We start from the raw sequence: 24510 nt of genomic DNA, 5'->3' as shown, positions 1-24510 counted from the left end.
CAGGTGTTATAGCCTCTACTCATAGTAGGCTAATGTGCACTCAACTATTTATCCATTATGAATGGTCAATTGTTGCCCATTTTATTTTATTTTTTACAATTGAAGGTATTTGATTAAATGTCATCAAACTTTCAAACATGCTCAATTTTGAAATGGTTTCAGTTTTGAAGGAATTTAAAAGAAATGGGTTAGGCCTAATGGTGTTTCAAACTAGTGTGTGTCACCTCGCTCTTTTTGTTGTGTTTGCATGTCTGGTTAAATTAAGAACAACAATAAAGACTATTGGAGCTTGGGCCCTCCTGGGCAGCAGCCAGATCAACTGTAATTTTAACACAGATGCAGGCTACTTTGATTTTAAATAATAATACATTATTCTAAGGGAGGGGCAGATTCTGCACAGTCATGAAAACTCCCACATCATTCAGAAACCTCTTTAACAAGTCATGGCAAATGTCTGCCACAGAAAGTGACAAGGGAGCTGGCAGTGAGAATGAAATAACACAGAGAGCAGCGTGAATGCATGCTCAGTTTTATTTCGTAGGCTTATTAAAGCATGTGCGAGGCTGAGGGAGAAACATTAGGCCCCCCCATTAACTTAATTCCTGCTTGTATGCAATTCGACAAGCTTGGTCTCCATAGGCTTCTAGATCAGTTTTTCCTTGCTGCTGCTTACATGTGTTCACATTAGGCTTCACTACTAGCACAATAGTCATAATAATACTTTTATTGTATATACCGTATGTAGGCCTATTGCATTGCATTATAGCAATGTAATAACAACTATACCATGTAACGTGCACATGCACACACCCCGTGTAGTGGTATTAATTTTCTTGTTGGAGGTATTAAAAATGGTATTAAAAAGCATTAAATTGGGTGAGCAAAAATGTGCAGATACCCTGGCCATTGAGGAAAGGGAGGACGATCCTCCCTCAAAATAATAAAGCCATATCTTCCAGTATAAATTACAGAAAACAAAACATATTTATTATATCTTTGTTATATAATTGTTAGTATTTTATAGCTATTTAGCGATAAAAACATATACTTTAGCGCTTCTAATTCACATAATAGACCTTGGAGGACCGTCCTCCCTCCCATCCTCATTGACTTCCATTATAAATGGTGAAATTTCGGCCGTAGCGCGGGCTTTACTTTTTAACATTGAAGTGAATGGAGCTTAGGGAGGACTTTCCTCCCTTTAGGCGGGTCTAGAGCCATGGAAGTAATCTGCCTATCAGCGAAGCTGAATTTATCAAAAGCCAATCAGAATATGACGAGTTGGGTTGACAGACGACAAGCATGGACTCGGTCGTCATGACAACGATATACAAATTATACCGTGTGAGAAGAATGCGGCAGCAGCCAGACAGTGGGAAGTTTGGAGTAATTGGCGAATGTTTTATGAACCCTTAATAAATACAAAGGAAAGATCGACTGTTTTCATGTTGTGAATCGCGCAATATCACTCCCTGGATTTAGATTGAAAACCGAATGGAAAGGTCAGTGTGTTTATATCAGTCACTCACGCCACTCGATCACTACACAATGCAAGCGACGCGCGGATGCAAACGCATTCATGATTCAAATGGTCGGACCATCACCAACGTTTTTAAAAGGTAGTCTTGTTTCAGCATGTCCTACGTGCACAAATAATAGTCTCAATGCTTGTCTTTGCGTTTCTCATTCGTGCTTTTCCCCCAAAAGAGGGTTATTTACAAATGGGAATAAGAATGCTTTTGGCTGCACATGAATGCACTGACCCTAGACTGGCGTTCTTTTCTCCCTCCTCAAGACGAGAAACATGACAGCACGAAGCTCTTCATAAAAAGTCTCTGGCTAAACTTCTAACATGTAGCCTACATCATGTTATGTAGTTTCATTTGGGTGGAATTAGGAACACTAGGCATGGATTTACAAAGTAATCTGTACGACGTATTTCTTTGAAAAATAGCCAGACGCACCCTGTTCCATACGCTTGCCAGCTCCTCCTTCCACAGCTGTCGCTCTCGCAGGTAGGCCTACCGTCAAAAGCAAAACGGATAGGCGACCACAACCATAGGCCACGTACCACGTTACGGATCATAAATAAGATGTTAAAAATAAGATAATGGAGGGGGTTTACAATGTTTAAAAATCTGTAAGAATTTGTTGGAAGGAGTTGAGTTTAAAACCCTTAGGCCTAGGCTATACAAGTCACTCAATGTCCTAGGCATTCCTATAGGGTCTTCAGAATTGTCAATTTTTGCCTATGGTTAAAAAAACACAACTGACAGGGTGAAATGCCATGCTGCCTTTGGTCAACGTTAGATATACTCCCTATGAAACTTTCTACTTTCTATAATATTTTTCTTCACTCCTCTCTTTCTTTCCCTTAAAACACTTTTGGGCAGTTATGAAAGATAATATATTGTACAAAGTTTGTTGCAATTATTTTATAGATGTCATAAGTCAGCTTTCCAGACAACACAATGCCATATCAGTTAAGTTACCTAGTAGGCCTACAACCTAATACTAAGCATCTGCCATTACTAACCCCATTTACTCGCATCTATCCGACTGACCACCTCCTTGTCCTCCCTAATTTTTATGACCAAAAGACGCCACTGATATATATATATATATTTTTTTTTTTTTAATTTGGCCAGCACCCTCAAAATAATGAAGAAACTTTTGAGTGAAGCCTCCTACCTGGTATAATTGACTTTTTATGTAGTGGCAAGACAGAGAGGTTTGCTTTTTGTTTTTTGTGCGTGCGACGTGCGTGCGTTTTTGCATGTGTCCACGTTGCTGTCTGTCGCTTGGTCCAGGATCTCAGTCTTGTAGAGTCCGTTGCTGGAGTCACGATTGACCAACAACTTAAAGTCAGGTCAAAGTAATGCGTTTATGAATGTGGCTCTAGTCCTGTGTAAAGGCAAGGCAAGGCAAGGCAAGGCAAGTTTATTTATATAGCGCATTTCATACACAGGTGCAACTCAATGTGCTTCACAAAGTTAACAAATGTAAATGAAAGGAAAACAGGGAAATGAATTAGAGTCAGAAAAAACATTTAAAACATTAAGATAAAACATAAGGTAAAAATAATAATAAAATAAAACATAAATAAACATAAAACCTTGAAAAACATACGCAGTCTTCAGATTTTAACTGTTCGACGACAGAGGAGTCTGGACTCCTTTTTTCCGTTTACCTGATAGAGTCTAGAATTGTCAGGGTTTTGTCTTCTCTTATTTTACCGTCTTTTCATTCAATCCTCAGAATTTAACTGTTCGACGACAGAGGAGTCTGGCCTCCTTTTTTCCGTTTACCTGATAGGGTCTAGAATTGTCAGGGTTTTGTCTTCTCTTATTTTACCGTCTTTTCATTCAATAATTTAAGACATAATATTTAAGTGAGCACCCACCTAAATCTGAAAGTGTGCGTGTTTGTGTCCGTTCTTCTGTCTGTGTGTGTCTGTGTGTCCAGGCAATGCCAGTCCTCGCTTCGTCCGCTGCACGGCGTACAACATGCCCTGCACGTCAGACATGGCCAAGCAGTCGCAGGTGCCCCTGGCAGCTGTCATCAAGCCCCTGGCCACCCTGCCAGCAGATGAGGTAATGTGCATCACACACACATTAACACTTTCTCTCGCACACACTCACTCACTCACTCACTCACTCACTCACTCACTCACTCACTCACTCACTCACTCACTCACTCACTCACTCACTCACTCACTCACTCACTCACTCACTCACTCACTCACTCACTCACTCACTCACTCACTCACTCACTCACTCACTCACTCACTCACTCACTCACTCACTCACTCACACACACACACACACACACACACTATCCTATGATGTTGTTGACATGCCTCCTTTGTTCCGCAGACGCCTCCGTACATCGTGGACCACGGGGAGAGCGGCCCTATCCGCTGCAACCGCTGCAAGGCCTACATGTGCCCCTACATGCAGTTCATCGAGGGCGGACGCAAGTTCCAGTGCGGCTTCTGCAGCTGCGTCACGGAGGGTGAGTAAAAAACACGCACACGCACACGCACACACACAAACTCGCACACGCACACGCACACACTCTCACACACATTCTCATTCACACTCACTTACTCAAGCACACAGACACTCAAACATTCTCACTCAAGCAAAAAAAAACATTAAACACAAATTATTAGATTTATTAGATTAAACACAAAGCGCACACTTACAGTCAATCAGACACGAGACAGGGAAAGTAGTAATACACAACCAAGTACACCGGTAAACCAACATGGTGCAAAGTGTTCTTCTTGTGTAGCGGTGGTCACGACCAAATCGGCAAATCGGCACTCACGAGCCGAGTTATTAACTTATCATTAACCACCATGTCCACAAGCAGGCGCTTTTTGGCCCCTCAGCCATCATCAGTGCGTTAGGCACAAGGACCAAAACACGCCTGCTTGTGGACATGGTGTTAAATGCAGGGTTCCCACGGGTCATGGAATTTCTGGAATATCATGGAATTTCATAAAAGTTTTTCCAGTCATGGAATTTTACAATTTTGCATGAACAGTCATGAAATATAATGGAATTTATTTTAACAGTTGTGTAGAAGCAAAAACTTTTTTCGTTTTGTGTATAACATTGTTTCTTACTGGTTATACTACAACCCATAGCCAGAGAGGGTTTGGTTTCGTGCTTTAATGTGCAACATTCTAGGATGCAATGAGCCCCCTTTAGTCTGGCGGTGGCTTGGCGTCGGCTTTAGGGGTGAAGAAAATCTTCAGTTTTCACCATTTTCAAAACTTAACGTTATTTCTTTTTACGGAAGAGGTCATGGAAATTCTTTGCTTTGGGTCTGGAAAGTCATGGAAAATCATGGAATTTTATATCTGAATTAAGAGTGGGAACCCTGTAAATGACTTCTAAAATGTCTAAGCCAGTGGTTCTTAACCTGGGGTGCGGGCACCCCCTGGGGGTGCACCAGAGATTTCAGAGGGTGCGCGGAATTTTTTTTGTGTCGAGGCTGTGACCAAAATTCTGCTTGCAAACATAATAATTACACCAAATTTAGAGCAAATTAAAACACATTTCGGTCCACATTTTAAAGTCATTACGGTATTGATTAATGGCTTAAGCAAAAATCATTGTAATTAGTCACTTAAACATTTTTTTTGTGTGAATACACATGTAGAAGTTTGGGTAGAGGGTGCACGGCTTGTCTTGGGTGCGTTAAGAAAAAAAGGTTAAGAACCACTGGTCTAAGCGACATGTTTGTCTTGCGTCCCCAGTGCCTCCGCAGTACTTCCAGCATCTGGACCACACGGGGAAGAGGGTGGACTGCTACGACCGGCCAGAGCTCTCCATGGGCAGCTACGAGTTCATGGCCACCGTCGACTACTGCAAGGTAACACAGAAAGCACCATTTAACTATTTACTGTTAATTATTAAACTTCTGACTATTAACTATTAAACGAAACTATAATTAGGGGTCTATATTACAAAGCTGGACCAGGTTAAGGTGAGAGGTAAATCCTCTAATAGAAGAGACAAGAGTCCTCATTTTCTTAAGAGCTCCAGGACTCCAGGCTCTTCTATTAGATGATTTACCTCTTAACTTAACCTGGTTTACTCCTGAACCAGCTCTGTAGTATAGGCCCCTGTAAAAGTAAAGTATTAGTAATTTAATATTATTTTAGTTGTTTCTTTTTGCATTTTTGTAGTGGAGACTGCCACAGTATTACACTGCACTTTGCTTTCCTCCTTTTTCATCATGATTGTGAAGTATAATTTGTATTAATTCTCTAAAATACAGGTGTTAAAGCTTTCCGTTGTTTGTTTTATACAGTGAAGACTGCCACGATGTTACTCTCCACTGAACATAGTGTTGCATATTTTGTTATTTTTCTGTTACTTCAGCCTCAAGAATTGCTCTTTTTTTAAAAAATAAAAAACCACAGGTGTTTTAAAGTGTGTGTTTGTGTGTGTGGTGTGTTTTCAGAACAATAAGATCCCTCAGCCCCCTGCCTACATATTCCTGATCGATGTGTCTTACAACGCTGTGCGAAGCGGCATGGTGGGAATCGTATGCCAGGAACTCAAGACACTGCTGGACTACCTGCCCAGGTGAAGAACACGCATGCGCGCACGCACGCGCGCGCACACACACACACACACACACACTGCTGGACTACCTGCCCAGGTGAAGAACACACAAGCGCATGCGCGCTCACACACATAGACAGACACGCGCACAGACACACAACACACACACACACTGCTGGACTACCTGCCCAGGTTAAGAACACACATGCACACGCACACACGCCACACACACATTCACACGCAGACAGACAGTTGCACACGCAGACAGACAGACAGACAGACACACAGTCTGCTGTATTACATATCCAGTAATGTAGTGGCCCCTACGCTGACCCATACGGGAGCTCTTCTTCTGAGTCACATATATGGCTGCCGGATAGCCTGCGCAGTCTACGTTGCATTCAACACTGGCCTTTGCGCTAGGTGGCTCTCGACACATTGTACCTCTGCAGTTTTATTTAAACTCAGCATAGCTCTTGGCTATGGTTCTGGTCTTAGTGAGGAGTCCCCTTGTTTTCCCCCAAAAAACACTTGAGTCGTATTGTCAAGCCAACAAGTAGGACCACTACCTTGCGTCTAATCGTTACTTTCCTTTCTTAACCACACCACAGGGAAAACCCGGACCTGGCGTCCCCGGTGCGCGTGGGCTTCGTGACCTACAACAAGGTGCTGCACTTCTACAACGTGAAGGCGTCGCTGGCGCAGCCCCAGATGATGGTGGTGTCGGACGTGGCTGACATGTTCGTGCCGCTCCTCGATGGCTTCCTCGTCAACGTGGACGAGTCGCGCATGGTTATCGAGAGGTACGCCATCATGAGTCAGTTCAGTCATTTGAGTTATATTACCGGTCTGGTCCACCGACTATATGTCGCCTCTGAACCGAATTTAGTCTGCCAATTCATTTTGGATGAAAACAGTTTGAATTGTAAATGCTGGTCAACATTAGTAAAATCATTCCAAAGGAGTTTGAAGAAATAATCACGCCAACATCTGATAACCACAGTACTAGATGATTAGCATTGCAGGAATCCTTTCGAATGAAATCAATATGAAGGGTTCAGATGCAAAACCTCCTAAGTGCCATTTCTGAAAATGATCTTAATTCATTTTTATTTAAAACAAAGCTATCATAATTGCATATTTTTTTATTTTAACAAAAAAGTAAACCAAACCAACAACTGGGTTATCTAACAATATTGAAGTGCAGGTATTCAGAAATGGAGTTAGGGGGTTTTGCATCTGAACTCTTCATATGTCAGTCTGTTTCCACTAAGGCTGTAACGATATTGCATCGAACCGAGGGATCGCGGTACGCAGACCCACGAACCCCTATCGCGAAGCTTCCTCACAGAATCGCGATGTGCCCTTTTAAAGTTGTTACCCTCAGTGTAGAACACAACAGGCAACATACAGGCAAGAGTTTGCATATGCGCTTAAAAAGACCAGTAGAAAAAGGGCGCACACGTTCGAGTAACAGTTCCATTCACCCCTTTCTCATATAAAATGCTCCGTCCAACCAGCACGTTGTTGTTATCCATTGCCTGAGCAACCTCCGTGAGACGAAAAACTTGGGCAAACATCGGAAGGTGAAGGACAAATGAACAACAGACCAAGAAGGCTTTTATAAACGTGTCAAGATTTTTGTTTTATTCATGCATGCGCAAGGTATGGCGAGTGGAGTTTGACGTTGGAGCAGAGAGAGAGCGCACGAGATGCTCCGCCTGCCTACAAACCAGCCTGGAATCGCTTGTAGGGAGGTGCCCGACGTCGGACGAACGTTGAGGCAGAATATTAGGCAGCATTATTTCTTCCCACATTAATGTTAGGCTATATTGTAAAATGGAGCAGAGAGAGCGAGAGAGAGAGCGCACGAGATGCTCCGCCTGCCTAAACCAGCCTGGAATCGCTTGTAGGGAGGTGCCCGAAGTCGGACGAACGTTGAGGCAGAATATTAGGCAGCATTATTTCTTCCCACGTTAATGTTAGGCTATATTGTAAAATTACCGCCTGCATAAGCAGAAAGCATGCTCCATTTCAGCCTCTGCATTCATTCTCGCTCTTGATAAAATGTCAAACCACAAAACAAAACGAAAAACGTCCGCGTTATGTAGCAGTGAGAACTAACTGAGGTTCATTTTGAGGTTTGTAGGCGGGCACGCGCTGCTGCACGATCAAAAAGAGCTACGGAAATATTTAACTTAATCAAAATTAAGTGTTGCATTTCTTTAAGTAGCCTAACTTAATACAACATGTTTCCTGACGATATATGGCCTGTGTTGTTTTAATGTTTGGATATTAATTGGATAAAGTTTGATAAAGTAAGACAGCTGCCAAGCAATGACCATACACCCTGACCCCCTCTCCTCTCTCTCTCTCTCTCTCTCTCTCTCTCTATATATATATATATATATATATATATATATATATATATATATATATATATATGATCTTAGCCTATTTATAAGCCCTTTTCCTTGGTGAACTAATATCCCTTATTTCTCTGTGTTGTGTTTTGATGGGAACACCTGGGAACAGGTTGCTGTGGTAGCCTATATCTGGAACATTATTCAGCCTTGTAAACCTACAAAATTAATGCAGGCAGGTAAATGCAAAAAATATATTAATTACAAAGTATAAATATCATTTATTTTCTTATTATTATTTAATTTTTTTCAATTTTTTTTTCAAATTTTTTTTGTGAAATCGTGGGGCATATCGAACCGTGGGTCATATATCGTGATACAAACCGAATCGTGGGTTGGGTGTATCGTTACAGCCCTAGTTTGCACTATGTGCAGTTTTCCCCTGCTGACCTGGGATTCCTAAGAGTCACCTCCCCCTGCCATACTGGATTTTTGTTCATTTCATTTTATGTTTGGGCATTTTCTTGTTTATTTCCAGGTCACATGGTCTGATCGGTAAACACAAGGTTTGATCACAATGTCTGGATCAGTAAAGTCACCATTTCTCTCCATGTTTGTGTGTGTGGCAGTTTACTGGACCAGATCCCTGAGATGTTTGCCGACACGCGGGAGACGGAGACGGTGTTTGGGCCTGTGATCCAAGCTGGTCTGGAAGCCTTGAAGGTAGCACAGCTGCGTGTGTGCGTGAGTGAGTCACGGGAGACGGTCTCCTCCGATCACTGTGTATCTGGGTGAACAAATCATCATCATCTCACACACACACACACGCACGCACGCTTTCTGGTAACCAAGTCAGGTTCAGTTCTTAAAGGTGTGTGTGAAAGACAGATGAGCACAGTGAGAAAAACACACACACACACACACACACACACACACGCGCGCGCACACACACACACACACACACACACACACACACACACACACACACACACACACACACACACACACACACACACACACACACACACACACACACACCTAAACTTTGACGAATCCCAGGTCAGCGGGGGCTCCGCAAGGTTGTGTTCTCAGCCCCCTGCTGTTCACGCTGCTGACACATGACTGCACAACGACCCACAGCACTAACCATCTAGTGAAGTTTGCGGATGATACAACACTGGTGGGCCTCATCACTAAGGGCGATGAGACCCACTACAGAGAAGAAGTAGACCTGCTGGCCAGATGGTGCAAAGACAACAACCTCCTGCTGAATGTCAACAAGACCAAGGAGATTGTTGTCAACTTTCAGAGGGTCCAAAAACAACTGCCACCACTGACCATCGACGGTGATGCTGTGGAGAGAGTGAGCAGCACCAAGTTCCTTGGAGTGCACATCAGCGACGACCTCTCTTGGACCACCAACACTACATCACTGGCGAAGAAGGCCCATCAGCGTCTCTACTTCTTGCGCAAACTAAAGAAAGCAAGTGCTACACCCTCCATCATGACAACATTCTACAGAGGAACCATAGAGAGCGTCGTGTCCAGCTGCATCACAGTGTGGGGAGGAAGCTGCACGGAGAAAAACAGGAAGACACTCCAGCGTGTTGTGAACACAGCGAAGAAGATCATTGGAGTACCACTCCCCTCCCTGCAGGACATTTACACCGCACGCCTCACCCGAAAAGCACTGATGATCATCAAAGACACAAGCCACCCTGCACACAAACTGTTCAGCCTCCTGCCCTCTGGAAAGAGGTACAGGCGCCTCCGTTCCCGTACCACCAGGCTTGCAAGCAGCACGATGCATCAAGCAATCAAGATACTGAACACTCAACCCACTCTCCCTTCACTGTCAGCCTCTAGCCAGCCAGGCCACTGACAACGCTCCCCCCCCTCATCCCCACCACCATATCTGCGACTGAACATTCCACCTGCACTACTACATCTGTGACTGAACTTTCAACCTGCACTAACTCAAAACATGCACACACACACACACACACACACACACAAACACACACACACACACCCACACACACACACACACACACACACACACACACACACACACACACACACACACACACATACACACATACACACATACACACATACACACAAGCANACTGCACTTTCTGCACAAAACCCGAACATACACACACTGACACACAACTCATACTCACACACATACACACACACACACACACACATACACAGGTACACACACACAGACGCACACCGCACTTTCTACCTGCACTAAACACACACACACACACACACACACACACACACACACACACACACACACACACACACACACACACACACACACACACACACGCATACAAACACACACACACACACACATACTGCTGCTGGTGTATTTAATAAAACCTTTTTTAATTATTTATTTTCTTCAAATGCTACTATTACTATGTCAGAACGCTATAAAGGACTTTTAGAAAAAGCACAACAAAATACCTCCTCTTAATGTATGTTCTCTACAAGTCTTCTGTTGTCCAGTCTTGCACTTTAAATGTCTGTATGAGCAATGTCTACGTCCATACTGTCTATGTCCATGTATGAGTACTGTCTATGTCTATACTGTCTATGTCCTTACCTAGATTAGTCTATGTCTGCATGGGAGAGCAAGAAACGCAATTTCAAATTCTTTGTATGACCAGTGCATGTAAAGAAATTGACAATAAACTTGACTTGACTTGACTTGACTTTGGCTTTGTGTGTACACTTTTGGTGTGTGTGTGGAAATGGTAACCTGAAAATGACATTGAAAATACCTTACTATCGTTTTTCTTATTCTGCTCCATTTGTGTCCGTCTGCCTGCCTGTCTGTCTTGTCTGTCTGTCTGTCTGTCTCTCTGTGCCATTAGGCGGCAGACTGTGCTGGAAAGCTGTTCCTCTTCCACACATCTCTGCCAATCGCAGAAGCCCCTGGGAAGCTGAAGAACAGGGAGGACAAGAAGCAAGTTGGCACCGACAAAGAAAAGGTAATGGGAACACCATCTCTCTTTTTTTCATAATGTTCTCTTTTTTCATTCGGTAGACAAAGGCATACTGTTCTCCACTCGACTGTTCCGGAATAATTTTTTGGCGGGGTCACTTTTCATAGATTGGGGGAGTTTTGACCAAACCTTGTGTGCTAAACTCTCTATAAAAGATTATGTTACAAGTATTGATAAACTATTTGAGGCCAAATCCACAATTTGGGGTCAATACTACTGTATGCACTATTTTCATAGGACATCCTTTTCAGAGATCTTGTCAATAGCAGCGAAAGGCCGTAGGCTTGTTCTAGGCTATTTTTGAGATGCCTTTGTAAATGCAGGGCTGTAAATGAAGGTTTTTCATCACAAGCCAAATGTGGCTAGTAGATGTTAATCGCACTAGCCAAACATGCACTTGCCATCAGTAAAAGTGGCTCATAAGCTTTCTTTTCTAACCAGCCAAATTGAATTTTCCACAGCATTTGGCCGGTTGACTGGAGTTAATTTAGCGCCCTATCTGCCACCCTTGGCCAGGACTGGCTGGAAGAATGGATGCAGAAGCTCATTAGCTCATTGACCATCCTGGTTACAAGAGTTCTTCTGCATTACGCAACATTCAGGCTCATGAGATTTGAGACAACTTTATTAAAAATCTCTGTTTGTTTGAGATGAGTGAACACATTCTAATGAAAGATGAGGGTCTTAGCATTTAAATGTAAATTAGTGCATATGTTTATGTGAGATATGAGATATTTAGGTTTTTATAGGCTGAGGGCAGCTTTTCTTTAAAAGGGCTCAGGCATTCAGTACCCTTTTTTGCAGGTGCCTCAGGCGTCAATGGGTTAATCTCCCCTGTCTCCTTCTCCCGTGCCAGGCGTTGTTCCAGCCCCAGGTCAGCTTCTACGGCAACCTGGCGAAGGAGTGCGTGGCGCAGGGCTGCTGCGTGGACCTCTTCCTCTTCCCCAACCAGTACGTGGACGTGGCCACGCTCGGGGTGGTGCCCACATCCACCGGCGGCTCCGTCTACAAGTACACCTACTTCCAGGTCAGTATGCGACACAACTCTTCATGCAAGCGGTCTAAAGCATACTATATACAGAAAAAGGTCTGAAGCCGACTAAGACTCAATAAATCCAGAAGACGGCAGAGAGTAGGCAGAGCGCTACCAGTATCCCTCAAAACCAACTGGTGCTCTTGTAGGGAGTGCAATGTTCAAAAAGGAGTGGAGGAAAAATATCCTTGGTCCAGGCTCATCAGTTGATTAATATAATTTAAAAAAATGAACGTTATTGATTGGGCGAAAGCATTAAAAATCACCAACGCGTTTCGGCCCTGCGGCCTTCATCCAGAAGACAATTGGAAAGAAGTGAAACCGCTACCATCTGCTGTACATTGAACTCGTCACCTTTTGGTGACAGTCACCTTTTTCCCGGCCAATTAGGTCATTCACGTTAATAGAAAAAGAACCCCCGCTGTAGACTGTCACGTTTTTTTCTTTGACGAGTATGCAGGTCCAAATACAATTTGTACACTGCTGGATTTTCATTGAAAGCAGCATGACCTTAGCCTGGTTCTTGCCAGACCTCTGTGTGTGTGCTCTGGAGCCCCCTGGTGGCACTCCAAACACACACATCGGTCTGGGAGCATGTGGCAGAATTCAATTTCTGGACGCAAAAAATAATGCTGAGCATTTATTGCATCAATATCAATGGCTGCTCGCATTGAGGAGTCACAGGACACATCATAGACTATATTAACGCTTTAGAGATCAACAGAAAACTTTTTTGAAGGAATGTGCTGATATTGGAGCAATAAATGCTGCGATTATTTTTTTGACTGGAGAAATGGAATCCTGCTACACGCTCCCAGACCTAGTAGTGGAGCTCACGAAGCTGTGCGGAACTACAGGTCGGGCAAGAGCCAGGCAAGCATGACTTGGCCTTGCCGTGGCCTAAGTAGGGCACTGGGTTACTGCGCTGGCGACCCGGGTTCAATTCCGGCCCGGGTCATTTGCCGGCCCTTCCCCATCTCTCTCCCCACTCATTTCCTGTCTCTCCTCCACTGTCCTGCAAAAAAAGCCCCAAAAAATAATGGTATATATATATATAAAAAAGAAAACTGCATCACTTAACGTGACTGTTTTACAGTAGGTGTAAACTGTGTTTGAAATGTATCTGGTTGGCAAGGGTGATGAGTGCACCCAGTGAATTCCCTCTTGTGTCGTGTTTTTCTCCTTTTTTAGAGGGAGATTTGATGTAAAACTTAAGTGCTCTCCTCTTTCTGAACACCATAGCAAGCTGAAGTGCTAAACTTCAAAAGTATTTTTTTTAGTAAGGGCAGAAAGCACTTTTGCTGTTAGTATTCTGCATCTGCAATACATGACTTGTGCACTAGATACATAAATGAAATAAATAAATGCAAATCTCCTTCAGCGCAACTGTCGGCATTCAGCATAATGCCATCCCAAGCTGGCCCATCTTTAATCCACTTCCTGCTTCACCTACACACACACACACACACACACACACACACACACACACACACACACACACACACACACACACACACACACACACACACACACACACACACACACACTGTGCTGTTGTCTAGCCACGCATGCAGGTCGGTAATCTGAGAATTAAGCGCGGGGGCCGGTGATTTCTCCAGCAGGGGGGATTCCATACAGAGGCACACAAGCACTGGAATGAACATGCCCATGCAGTGCAGTACAGTACAGACGCTGTGGCAGTCATCTTGAACAGGCATTTCCACACATAGGCACACGCTAATACACACTATTATAAACTATAAACAGTCATCTTGAACAAGCATTTCCACAAAGGCACAAACTATACACACTATTATAAACTGTACACAGTCATCTTGAACAGACATTTCCACATAGGCACAAACTAATACACACTATTATAAACTATACACAGTTAAAAATCTATTATCAGTGGATTGAAAGAAATGACACCGAATTTATCCCTGTTAATTATTCAATCAGGATTAATCCATTTATTTTATTCATCCATTTGTTTTTGTTCATAAATGGTATCAAACTGCAGCTGTGTGACCTATTAGTCCATCATTCCACCCTCCTGTTTTCAGCATGAAATAACTGTTATGTGTCAAAGTTACTACTACTATGGTATTGAAAGTGAAATGTTATGTGGAAATTCCTGTATGGGTCCCTCCTCAGACGCAGAGCGTTATGAATGGGTCTGGCATTGAAAATGATGCATGAAAGCTATACCGTGCCATTTCTGAAGCTCATTTTACACCTCCCCTGGAGTTGAATAACTCAGTGCTGATAGTATTCAGGCTCCATGCCTGATTTCAGGCTTGACAGAGTTTGCAAAAATAAAAACATTGATAATAATTAGCCATTAGGTTATTCTTATCTCAGAAAGTGTTACAGGTTCAGGGTTTTCTTCTACTATCAGGCTTGAGTAATGGTCATACACAGGCTATTAAATGTTTGAATAATGTGTCAAAATAGGCCTTTGTTACGTCACTATGCAGTATCTTGTCGTCGTCGTTAGAGCAGGTGAAAAAAGTTCAGGCTCAGGATTTTTTTTCACTATCACCCCTGCTGAGTTCTAGCTTTCTCCTGTGCTTCTGTCCGTTCTCTTAGTCTGAGGATGTTACTTCCATTACTACCATTGAATCTTATTGGGCTAGCTGCTAGCAGCTATGCTCAGGAAATGAATGAATGAATTAATGACAAAAAAACTGTGTATAAATGGCAGGTGTCTCTGATTTGTTTGGCTTTCTTGAGACGGCGACAGGAGAACAACTCCTCAAAAGAGGAGTACAGGAGTGCTTGTACAAGAGAGAGACAAAACTCCGTTATTTATCTCAACTGGAGGTGTAAAATAAGCTGTTATCACTAAGTGAGCGTCACTGTATGGTTCTCTCCTCAACTGCAGAGCTACAGTGCCCTCCATAATTATTGGCACCCCTGGTTGAGATGTGTTTTTTAGCTTCCAATTATTTATTTATTTTTCTAAATAATATGGGACCTTAATGGAAAAAAAGAGAAAAATCCAACCTTCAATACAAGTGCATTTATTCAGTGGGGAAAAAATCCCACATAAAGAAATAATTATTTGACATCAAATAATGTGTGTCACAATTATTAGCACCCTTGGTGTTAATATTTTGTACAACCCCCTTTTGCCAACAAAACAGCACCTAATCTTCTCCTATAATGTTTCACAAGATGGGAAAAGACAGAAAGAGGGAACTTCAGCCATTCCTCTTTGCAGAATCTCTCTAAATCATCCAAAGACCTGGGTCCTCTCCTCTCTACTCTCCTCTTCAGCTCACCCCACAGGTTCTCAATGGGGTTGAGGTCTGGGGACTGAGATGGCCATGGGAGGAGCTTGATTTTGTGTCTGGTGAACCATTTCTGTGTAGATTTGGCCATATGTTTAGGGTCATTGTCTTGCTGAAAGACCCAGTGACAACCCATCTTCAGCTTTCGGGCAGACGGCAACAGATTTTGATTTAAAATGTCCTGGTATTTCAAAGCATTCATGATGCCATGCACCCTAACAAGGTTCCCAGGGCCTTTGGAAGCGAAACAGCCCCACAGCATCACTGACCACCCCCATACTTCACAGTGGGTATGAGGTGCTTTTCAGCATGCGCATCTTTCGTGGCACGCCAGACCCACTTAGAGTGTTTGTTGCCAAAATGCTCAATCTTGGTCTCATCTGACCAAAGCACACGGTCCCAGTTGAAGCCCCAATACCGCTTGGCGAACTCCAGACGTTTGCGTTTATGATTGTGAGTGAGGAAAGGTTTTCTCTGTGCATGCCTCCCAAACAGCTTGTTGGCGTGTAGACAGCGCCTGATGGTTGATTTGGAGACTTTGTGACCCCAGGATGCTACCATTTGTTGTAATTCTGTAACAGTGAGCTTTGGAGATCTTTTGATTTCTCTTACCATCCTTCTCACTGTGCGTGGTGGCAAAATAAACTTGGGTCCTCGTCCAGGCTTGTTTACCACTGTTCCAGTTGTTTTGAACTTCTTAATTATTCCTCTCACAGTGGATATGGGCAGCTGCAGTTAAGTGGCAATCTTCTTGTAGCCTCTGCCTGACCTGTGAAGGTCGACGCACATCTGCCTCACTTGTATGCTGTGTTCCTTTGTCTTTCCCATGTTTAAGAGTGGATAAGAGAAATGGCCTCTGTGTCACGTCATATTTATACCCCAGGGAAACAGGAAGTGATGAATTACTAATTAAATGTTCCTACATACTCTGGTAAACTTTGTAAACTACTGTAGAAATGACAGAAATGCTTCAATTATATTTATTTCCTGGGAATTGTTAAGGGTGCCAATAATTGTGGAACAGGTGATTTAATGAAAAATAATTATTTTTTAGTCAGGGATTTTTTTATTTTCTTACAATTCATTTGAGTTGAAGGCTACATTTTCCTACAATTTTCAGTGTGACAGTATTCTTCTGCAATAAACACTGAATTTATTTTAAGGCTTTTAACACATCTCAACCAGGGGTGCCAATAATTATGGAGGGCACTGTATATGAATGGGTCGGGCATAGAAATGAAACGTTATTTGAACGCTCCTTAATGGTTACTAGATGGGCCAAGGTTACTAATGATGAGGCATTATGAGTAGGTGAAGTGAACATTCCTGTATGGTTCTGTCCTCAGGCACAGAGTGACCAGGAGCGGTTCTTGCACGACCTGCGGCGGGACGTGCAGAAGCAGGTGGGCTTCGACGCCGTCATGAGGGTCCGCACCAGCACAGGTGAGTTACCCACACCCAGCCAGCCAGCCAGCCAGCCAGTCAGCCGCAACTTGAATCATATAAGTGTGGCGTGCATGACCTTACAAGACCTTAACCTTATACATGGCCGCGACCTTAAAGGTGGGGTTGCAGGTTAACCATTTTATGAAAATGTACCATTATGACATCACGTTGGGGGTTCCGCAGGCTCATAGGAGTCTATGTAGAACCTTAGAATCCTGGGGGAGTTCCCCCAACGTGATGTCATACCTGCAACCCCACCTATACATGACCACTGTTTGGTCAGTCAATTGTCTGTGTGGCAGATTTGTTACAGCTTCGCATTCATTTGTTTGTGGACGCTCTTGATGCAGCGACCAATACATTCTCTTTCCATTAATTTGTCTGTCTTGTCTCTTCCGTATCACGTGGTAGTGGTTGATGTGAGATTAGCATCAGGAATCAGCGAGCATGTCCATGTGCAGCCTGCACTATTAGTAGGCCGTATTTGACGATCAATATTTCAAAGCCAGTGTCTTGTCTGTTTGCACTCCCGCTGAGATCTTTAACGTGCAGGCTAGATGGCATACTAATCTAAAGCTTGTGTCGGTCGGTCGGTGGGTGGTGGATATTGAAGCATAATTCGCTAACGTCATGCTATATACTTTCTGCCTGTAGTATTAACCTCTGCTCTGACCTCTTGCGTTGGCTCACCCACAAGAGACTGGAAGTCAGTGGCACTCCTGTCTCGCTCTGCTCTCTGCTGTTGTACAATAAGCAGGCCTGCCAACTGTGGGGGAGCAAACGGTTCATCTTTCCTGGGCCCCGAGAAGAGAAGGGGCCAGAATAGGGTCCCCATTAGATTATTCGTATTGAGGGGGGTCCTTTCAGGTTAATTTTGCCCTGGGCTTGGTCAAATCTGTCAGCGGCCCTGTAGTAAGCAACAATGGTCTCTGCTAGCTAGCTAGCTAGCCGCTGTTATAGTTATATAAGCTGCAGCTTAGCCTAGCTTAGCTTCTGACCCAGTCTCCCTCGGGTGGATTAAATGCTAACCGTAATGCTGTTTCAATAAGCCCCGAATCAAAGGTCCCATATGTAAACACACACACGCACACGCGCAGACACACGCGCAGACACACGCGCAGACACACACGCAGACACACAGACACACACAAACACACGCAGACACACGCGCACACACACACGCACAAGCACACGCACAAGCACAAGCATAAGCACACGCACACGCACACGCACACACATGCACACACACACGCACACACACGCACACACACACAAACACACACACTGAACGCACGCATGCTCACACACACACACACACACACACACGCGCACGCGCGCGCACACACACACACACACACACACACACACACACACACACACACACACACACACACACACACACACACACACACACACACACACACACACGCGCGCGTGCGCGGAGACACACACACACACACACACACACACACACACACACACACACACACACACACACACACACACACACACGCGCGCGCGCGCGCACACACGCACACACGCACGCACGCGCACGCACACACACGCGCACGCGCACGCACACAGCAAGGGTAATGTAAAAGTCAGATTATAAGATTCAAGTGAGTTTAATGGTTTTCAATTCATTGCATCCTAATCAGTGCAACCATATATTGTCCTTGCATCTTGGCCAGGAGACGATACGATACGATAGGATTCAATTGTTGGCCGTCGGATCGATGCCTCGATACATGATTGTTATTTACACCGCTGCCTGTGTGTTCATGATTGTTATTTACACGCCTAATGTGCGTGTGTGTTTCCGCAGGCATAAGGGCTACAGACTTCCTCGGCTCGTTCTACATGAGCAACACGACGGACGTGGAGCTGGCCGGCCTGGACTGCGACAAGACCATCACCGTGGAGTTCAGACACGACGACAAGCTCAGCGAAGACACAGGCGCCTTGATGCAGGTGTGTTTGTCATGTTGTGTCACGTTGTCGCATTGTGTTTCTCTCTCGCTTATCTATCTATCTCTCTCTTTCTCTCTCTTTCTCTCTCTCTCTCTCTCTCTCTCTCTCTCTCTCTCTCTCCATGTGTTTCTCACTGTGTTCTGTGTCAGTCTCTCTCACTGTGCTCCTCAGTCTTTCACACACACCAGCAGTGGCTTTAAGAACTGAACCTGACTTGGTTACCTGTGTGTGTGTGTGTGTGTGTGTGTGCGCGCGCGTGTGTGTGTGTGTGTGTGTGTGTGTGTGTGCGTGTGCGTGTGCGTGTGCGTGTGCGTGTGCGTGTGCGTGTGCGTGTGCGTGTGTGTGTGAGCGTGTGTGTGTGTGTTTTTCTCACTGTGCTCATCTGTCTTTCACACACACCTTTAAGAACTGGCTTTAAGAACTGAACCTGACTTGGTTACCAGAAAGCGTGCGTGCGTGCGTGCGTGCGTGTGTGCGTGTGTGCGTGTGTGTGTGTGAGATGATGGCTAAGAGGGATTATAAGTGAGGAGTCATGTACGTCTGTCATCACAGCAGTTTATTCCTAAGCTTCCACTTTGAGTCTGGTTTCTGCTGACTGTGGCCTGTTTGAGTATGTGTGTGTGTGTGTGTGACCATGGTATCTGTGTGGAATAAGAATTAAGCAAGCATGAAAGGTCAGCACTCAGCAGCATGTTTCTGTATGTATGTGTGTACACTGTTTGTATTTGTGGCTGGGCTATTCTGTGTAGTAAAAAAGCCGCACTCCCGGATCAGTTTCTTAGCATGGCAGACAGACAGACGTTTCGGCCTAAGCCTTCTTCAGCGTCTTTATTTCGGCTTAAGCCGAAACGTCTGTCTGTCTGCCATGCTAACCCAGTATTAAAACTGCACGAAACTGATCCGGGAGTGCGGCTTTTTGTACTACACATGAACTTTGCTGTTTGCTCGCACCCAAAGACCTTGTGAGAAACTTTTCGGAGTTGAGCGCACTTTCTCTACAAAAATGGGCTATACTGTGTGTGTGTACAGTGTGTGTCAGTCATGTATCAATAGTGGTGTATTGTGTCGTCGCCTGTGTACAGCAGTTGCAGTGAGTGAGTGAGTAAAACATGTTATCATAGTGTATTGGTTGCCTATCGTGTGTTGTCTCCTGTGTATTGCAGTGTGTGGTGCTGTACACCAGCTGCAGTAGCCTGTGTGTGTGTGTGTGTGTGTGTGTGTGTGTGCGCGCGTGTGCGCGCGCGCGTGTGTGTGTGTGTGCGCGCGCGCGCGCGCGCGCGCGCGTGTGTGTGTGTGTGTGTGTGTGTGTGTGTGTGTGTGTGTGTGTGTGTGTGTGTGTGTGTGTGTGTGTGTGTGTGTGTGTGTGTGTGTGTGTGTGTGTGTGTGTGTGTGTGTGTGTGTGTGTGTGTGTGTGTGTGTAAGCCGTGTATTGTGTTGTCTCCTGTGGCCTACAGTGTGCGGTGCTGTACACCAGTTGCAGTGGCCAGGGTGTGTGTGTGTACAGTGTGTGGTGTATTAATCGTGTATTGTGTTGTCTCCTGTGTCTGTAGTGTGCGGTGCTGTACACCAGCTGCGGTGGCCAGGGTGTGTGTGTGTGTGTACAGTGTGTGTGTGTAAGTCGTGTATTAATCGTGTATTGTGTTGTCTCCTGTGTCTGTAGTGTGCGGTGCTGTACACCAGCTGCGGTGGCCAGAGGCGGCTGAGGGTCCACAACATGGCGGTCAACTGCTGTGCGCAGCTGGCGGATCTCTACCGCAACTGCGAGACTGACACCATCATCAACTTCTTCGCCAAGTATGGTGAGTCTCACGCGACACATGCACACACACACACACTCTACTCTAATGTTTAAAACTGCTTGTTGTGGCAGTCTTCATTCTGGGTGTCAATTAGCAATGGATGCTCAACTCGTTATGCATGGCAGAATATCTGACAAAGTGTGTGTGTGTGTGTGTTTGTATGTGTGTGTCTGTCTGTCTGTCTGTCTGTCTCTCTGTCTGTCTCTCTCTGTGTCTCTGTCTGTCTCTCTCTGTGTTTCTGTCTGTCTGTCTGTCTCTCTGTCTCTCTGTCTGTCTGTCTGTCTGTCTCTCTCCGTGTCTGTGTCCGTGTGCGTGTGTTTGCAGCATTTCGTAGCGTGCTGAACGGCCCCACGAAGAATGTGCGGGACAGCCTGATCAACCAGTGTGCCCAGATCCTGGCCTGCTATCGCAAGAACTGCGCCAGCCCCTCTTCAGCTGGACAGGTGAGAGACAACGCACTCCCGCACTCACACACACACACACACACACACACACACACACACACACACACACACACACACACACACACACACACACACACACACACACACACACACACACACGATCATCACAATTAATTGAGCAAACACTTAAGCGCACACACACCACACACACAAGCCATTGTGTGTCTCAGCTTTGTTTCTGCTGCCCCCCGCTGGACAAGGCCACTCGTAACAAGCAGCAGGCACTTACCCACACATAGGCTATGAGTCAGGGTTCGTACGGTCATGAAAAACCTGGAAAAGTTATGGAATTTGAAAATTCAAATTTCCAGGCCTGGAAAAGTTATGGAAAACGTATTTTTGGTCAAAAGTTTTGGAAAAGTCATGGAAATCCATCCAGTGTTTCATCAATTATCTTTATGAAGTTGATGCCACGGCGTAATAAAATCTAAATGTCCGAGTTCTCGTGGAAATGTTGTCTAGTGCAGGCTGCCAGAGCTGCGTCCCTAACCATGTTCAAATAACGCATGTTGTAATGGCTCCAGGCGCGTTTCAAGCGTTTTTGGCGCTAGAAATCAGTCACACCAGGCAACCCGCCTCGTAACGCGCGAGCTAGATGTAGTGTGTGCGTGGTGGTGAGAGGTGATCATAGCTCTAATCCTAGAAAAGAAATGTGCTTCTGTACGATATGACAGCATGTCGCGAAGTGTTACTTCAACAATGCGCGGCTGAACTTTCTGAAAAGATGATCAACAATGGCTGGAGAGGACGAAAGTTGTGATGTGTCCGTCCGATATGGGCGAAGCAGCGGCACTTGTTAGCCACCTGAAGGGCAAGATACAGCAGGCGGTTACCTCCTCAGCTACTAACAGGTTAGCAGTTTAAACGCGTTTTAAAATATTTAGCGGTTCCACTGAAACGTAGCTAATGCCAAAAGGAAACAATCCTAAGACCTGTTTGGTCTTGGTTTAATTTGTCAGATAGGGCACCAAGCGAACCTTTATGCTTTCGGTAAGCCCCGAGATTTTGATATTGATAAGCAATGCACCTGCTGCCTGCGAGTGAACTTGTCCAGTGTGCTGAAAGATTACATGAAATCCGTAGGCCTACAGTAGTCTATGTGTAGCTGACCGCGAGTCAAACGATTAGGCTACCAATGTCTGCATGACGCGCCTGTTTTGAAATACGGTATAAACGGCAGCGTGACTAGAGTTTGAAAAAGTCATCTGTGGCTTTGTTTTCAAATCGGTCAGATCGTTGTAACACAAAATGAAACTCACCCAAGCATCTCCTTGAGTGGGCGTCAGACTAGAACTATGCCACGAACAGTGCAGTCTCTCTTTTTTTTGCTCCAGCAACGACCACAACAAATGACAACATTATCATTCTTACAGGAGCTTTGGACTGTTGTGCTTAGGCAGGTGTAGTAGGCAGGCCTATGATTTCTTACTTGGGCAGGATGAGCATTTATCCATCTCCATAGAGAGCATGTTGATACAAATGTGTCCTCATGATGATTTCACGACCTAATTTGCTATAGGCTGGCCTAGGCCTATTCATTTTCATTTCTGACTGTACATTAGACAAGCGAATTATATAACAATGGTGAATAATAGCAGAATTAATGTAATATAACATGAAGTATAATGGTTGCTTATAGCTTGTAGTAAAAGATAACCTGTAGTATTAATATGTTTATTTTTTACATATTTGTAATATAGGCTATGTAATATATATATAATATAATATGCCTTGTAATATAGGCTATGTAATATATATAATATAATATGCCATAGTCTATAGTATAAATATATACAGTAATTACATATTTATAATATAGGCTACGTAATATAGCCTGTAATATAGCCTAATACGCCCCCACCCCCCGCGCGCGATTGGTCATTGGTTTTTCGGTCCTGGAAATTCAGAAAAAGGTTTTGGAAAAGTCATGGAAAAGTCATGGGAAAAAATTGGTGAAAAAGTGTATGAACCCTGACTTGAGTGCGTCTTAATATGCAACCTTGCCTCCTCCACTTGCGCTTGTCTCCTCCACTTGCGCTTGTCTCCTCGTCCCGCCTCCTGGCCCCTCCTCCATGGAGAAAACGATAAAGTTTCCCAGCTGTCAGCCTAGCCACAACAACTTTTGAGGGACTGATTTTCATTCACCATCCCAATTGCAAATGAGAAAAAGACTCTACAATTGAGCTTTTGCAAGATATTGAAATATAATGCTGTTGTCAGTGATGTCATGATGACGAGAAGCAAGTGGAGGAGGCAAGGTCGCATATTAAAACACACTCTATGTCTCAAATGATGCACTTTTGTCAGTGCACTGACAGTCAGTGCAGGGTGCACACTGTGCACTGAGGTCTTAAGTGCATAGTGTCGTGGAAAAATGTGAGCACTATGCACTGTGCCCTCGCCGGAAGTGACGGCTGAGCATGGCATTAGCTCGCCAAAATATGAGTTGGCTACTGTTTGCAATGTACAGCGTCTGGTGCTTCTATTTCCATGTCCTTCACCCCAAAGGACAACAATCACACATACAATACTTTGGTTGGCATGAAAAGGTTGGTGTCCCATCAACATTACTTACAGAATTAGGAGACTGTTGACCAAACTCTTCCACTGAATTGAATGCCACATTTCCTCCATGTCATTGTCAACATGGCTGCCGTGTAGTGCGTGCAGTGTCCATCATTCAAGCACTGCATTTTTCCGCCATTGTTAGGGAATCATCCTGGCACTTTCAGTGCACTGGCTCAACTGACATTTTCAGCGTGAGCGCCCAAGTGCGGCATTTGAGACACGGCCATAGAGAGCATTCCAATATGCACACACTCCTGTCCTCCAGCTGTCAGCCTAGCCACAACAACTTTTGGGGGACTGTTTTTCATTCACCATCCCAATTGCAAATGAGAACATGACATTAGAATTCTGCTTTTTCAAGATATTTAATTAATTTTCTGTCGTCAGTGACATCATCATGAGGGCACAATAGGGTGAACAGCTGTCCGGACCCCGCCCCTTAACTAACCTAGCGTCCTCGC

The 24510-nt window shown here is 44.5% G+C and overlaps 1 protein-coding gene across 3 annotated transcripts in view; it reads left to right on the top strand.

The window, feature by feature from the left end:
• sec24c (SEC24 homolog C, COPII coat complex component) overlaps nucleotides 1–24510 on the top strand; it is a 70560-nt gene that overhangs the window by 37020 nt on the left and 9030 nt on the right. For all 3 annotated transcript variants that reach the window (XM_063220675.1, XM_063220677.1, XM_063220674.1), the window contains 12 exons: nucleotides 3466–3593; nucleotides 3876–4014; nucleotides 5270–5385; nucleotides 5980–6104; nucleotides 6695–6886; nucleotides 9076–9169; nucleotides 11341–11457; nucleotides 12329–12499; nucleotides 17148–17244; nucleotides 19073–19218; nucleotides 20879–21017; nucleotides 21342–21460. In XM_063220675.1, the coding sequence (XP_063076745.1) occupies nucleotides 3466–3593; nucleotides 3876–4014; nucleotides 5270–5385; nucleotides 5980–6104; nucleotides 6695–6886; nucleotides 9076–9169; nucleotides 11341–11457; nucleotides 12329–12499; nucleotides 17148–17244; nucleotides 19073–19218; nucleotides 20879–21017; nucleotides 21342–21460 (1583 nt within the window). The remainder of the gene's footprint in view (nucleotides 1–3465; nucleotides 3594–3875; nucleotides 4015–5269; nucleotides 5386–5979; nucleotides 6105–6694; nucleotides 6887–9075; nucleotides 9170–11340; nucleotides 11458–12328; nucleotides 12500–17147; nucleotides 17245–19072; nucleotides 19219–20878; nucleotides 21018–21341; nucleotides 21461–24510) is intronic.

Source organism: Engraulis encrasicolus, chromosome 17 (genome assembly GCF_034702125.1).
Source record: "Engraulis encrasicolus isolate BLACKSEA-1 chromosome 17, IST_EnEncr_1.0, whole genome shotgun sequence".
In the NCBI taxonomy this organism is placed as follows: domain Eukaryota; kingdom Metazoa; phylum Chordata; class Actinopteri; order Clupeiformes; family Engraulidae; genus Engraulis; species Engraulis encrasicolus.
Note: the sequence above shows the minus strand (reverse complement) of the source record. Positions and strands in the feature narration are given on the sequence as shown.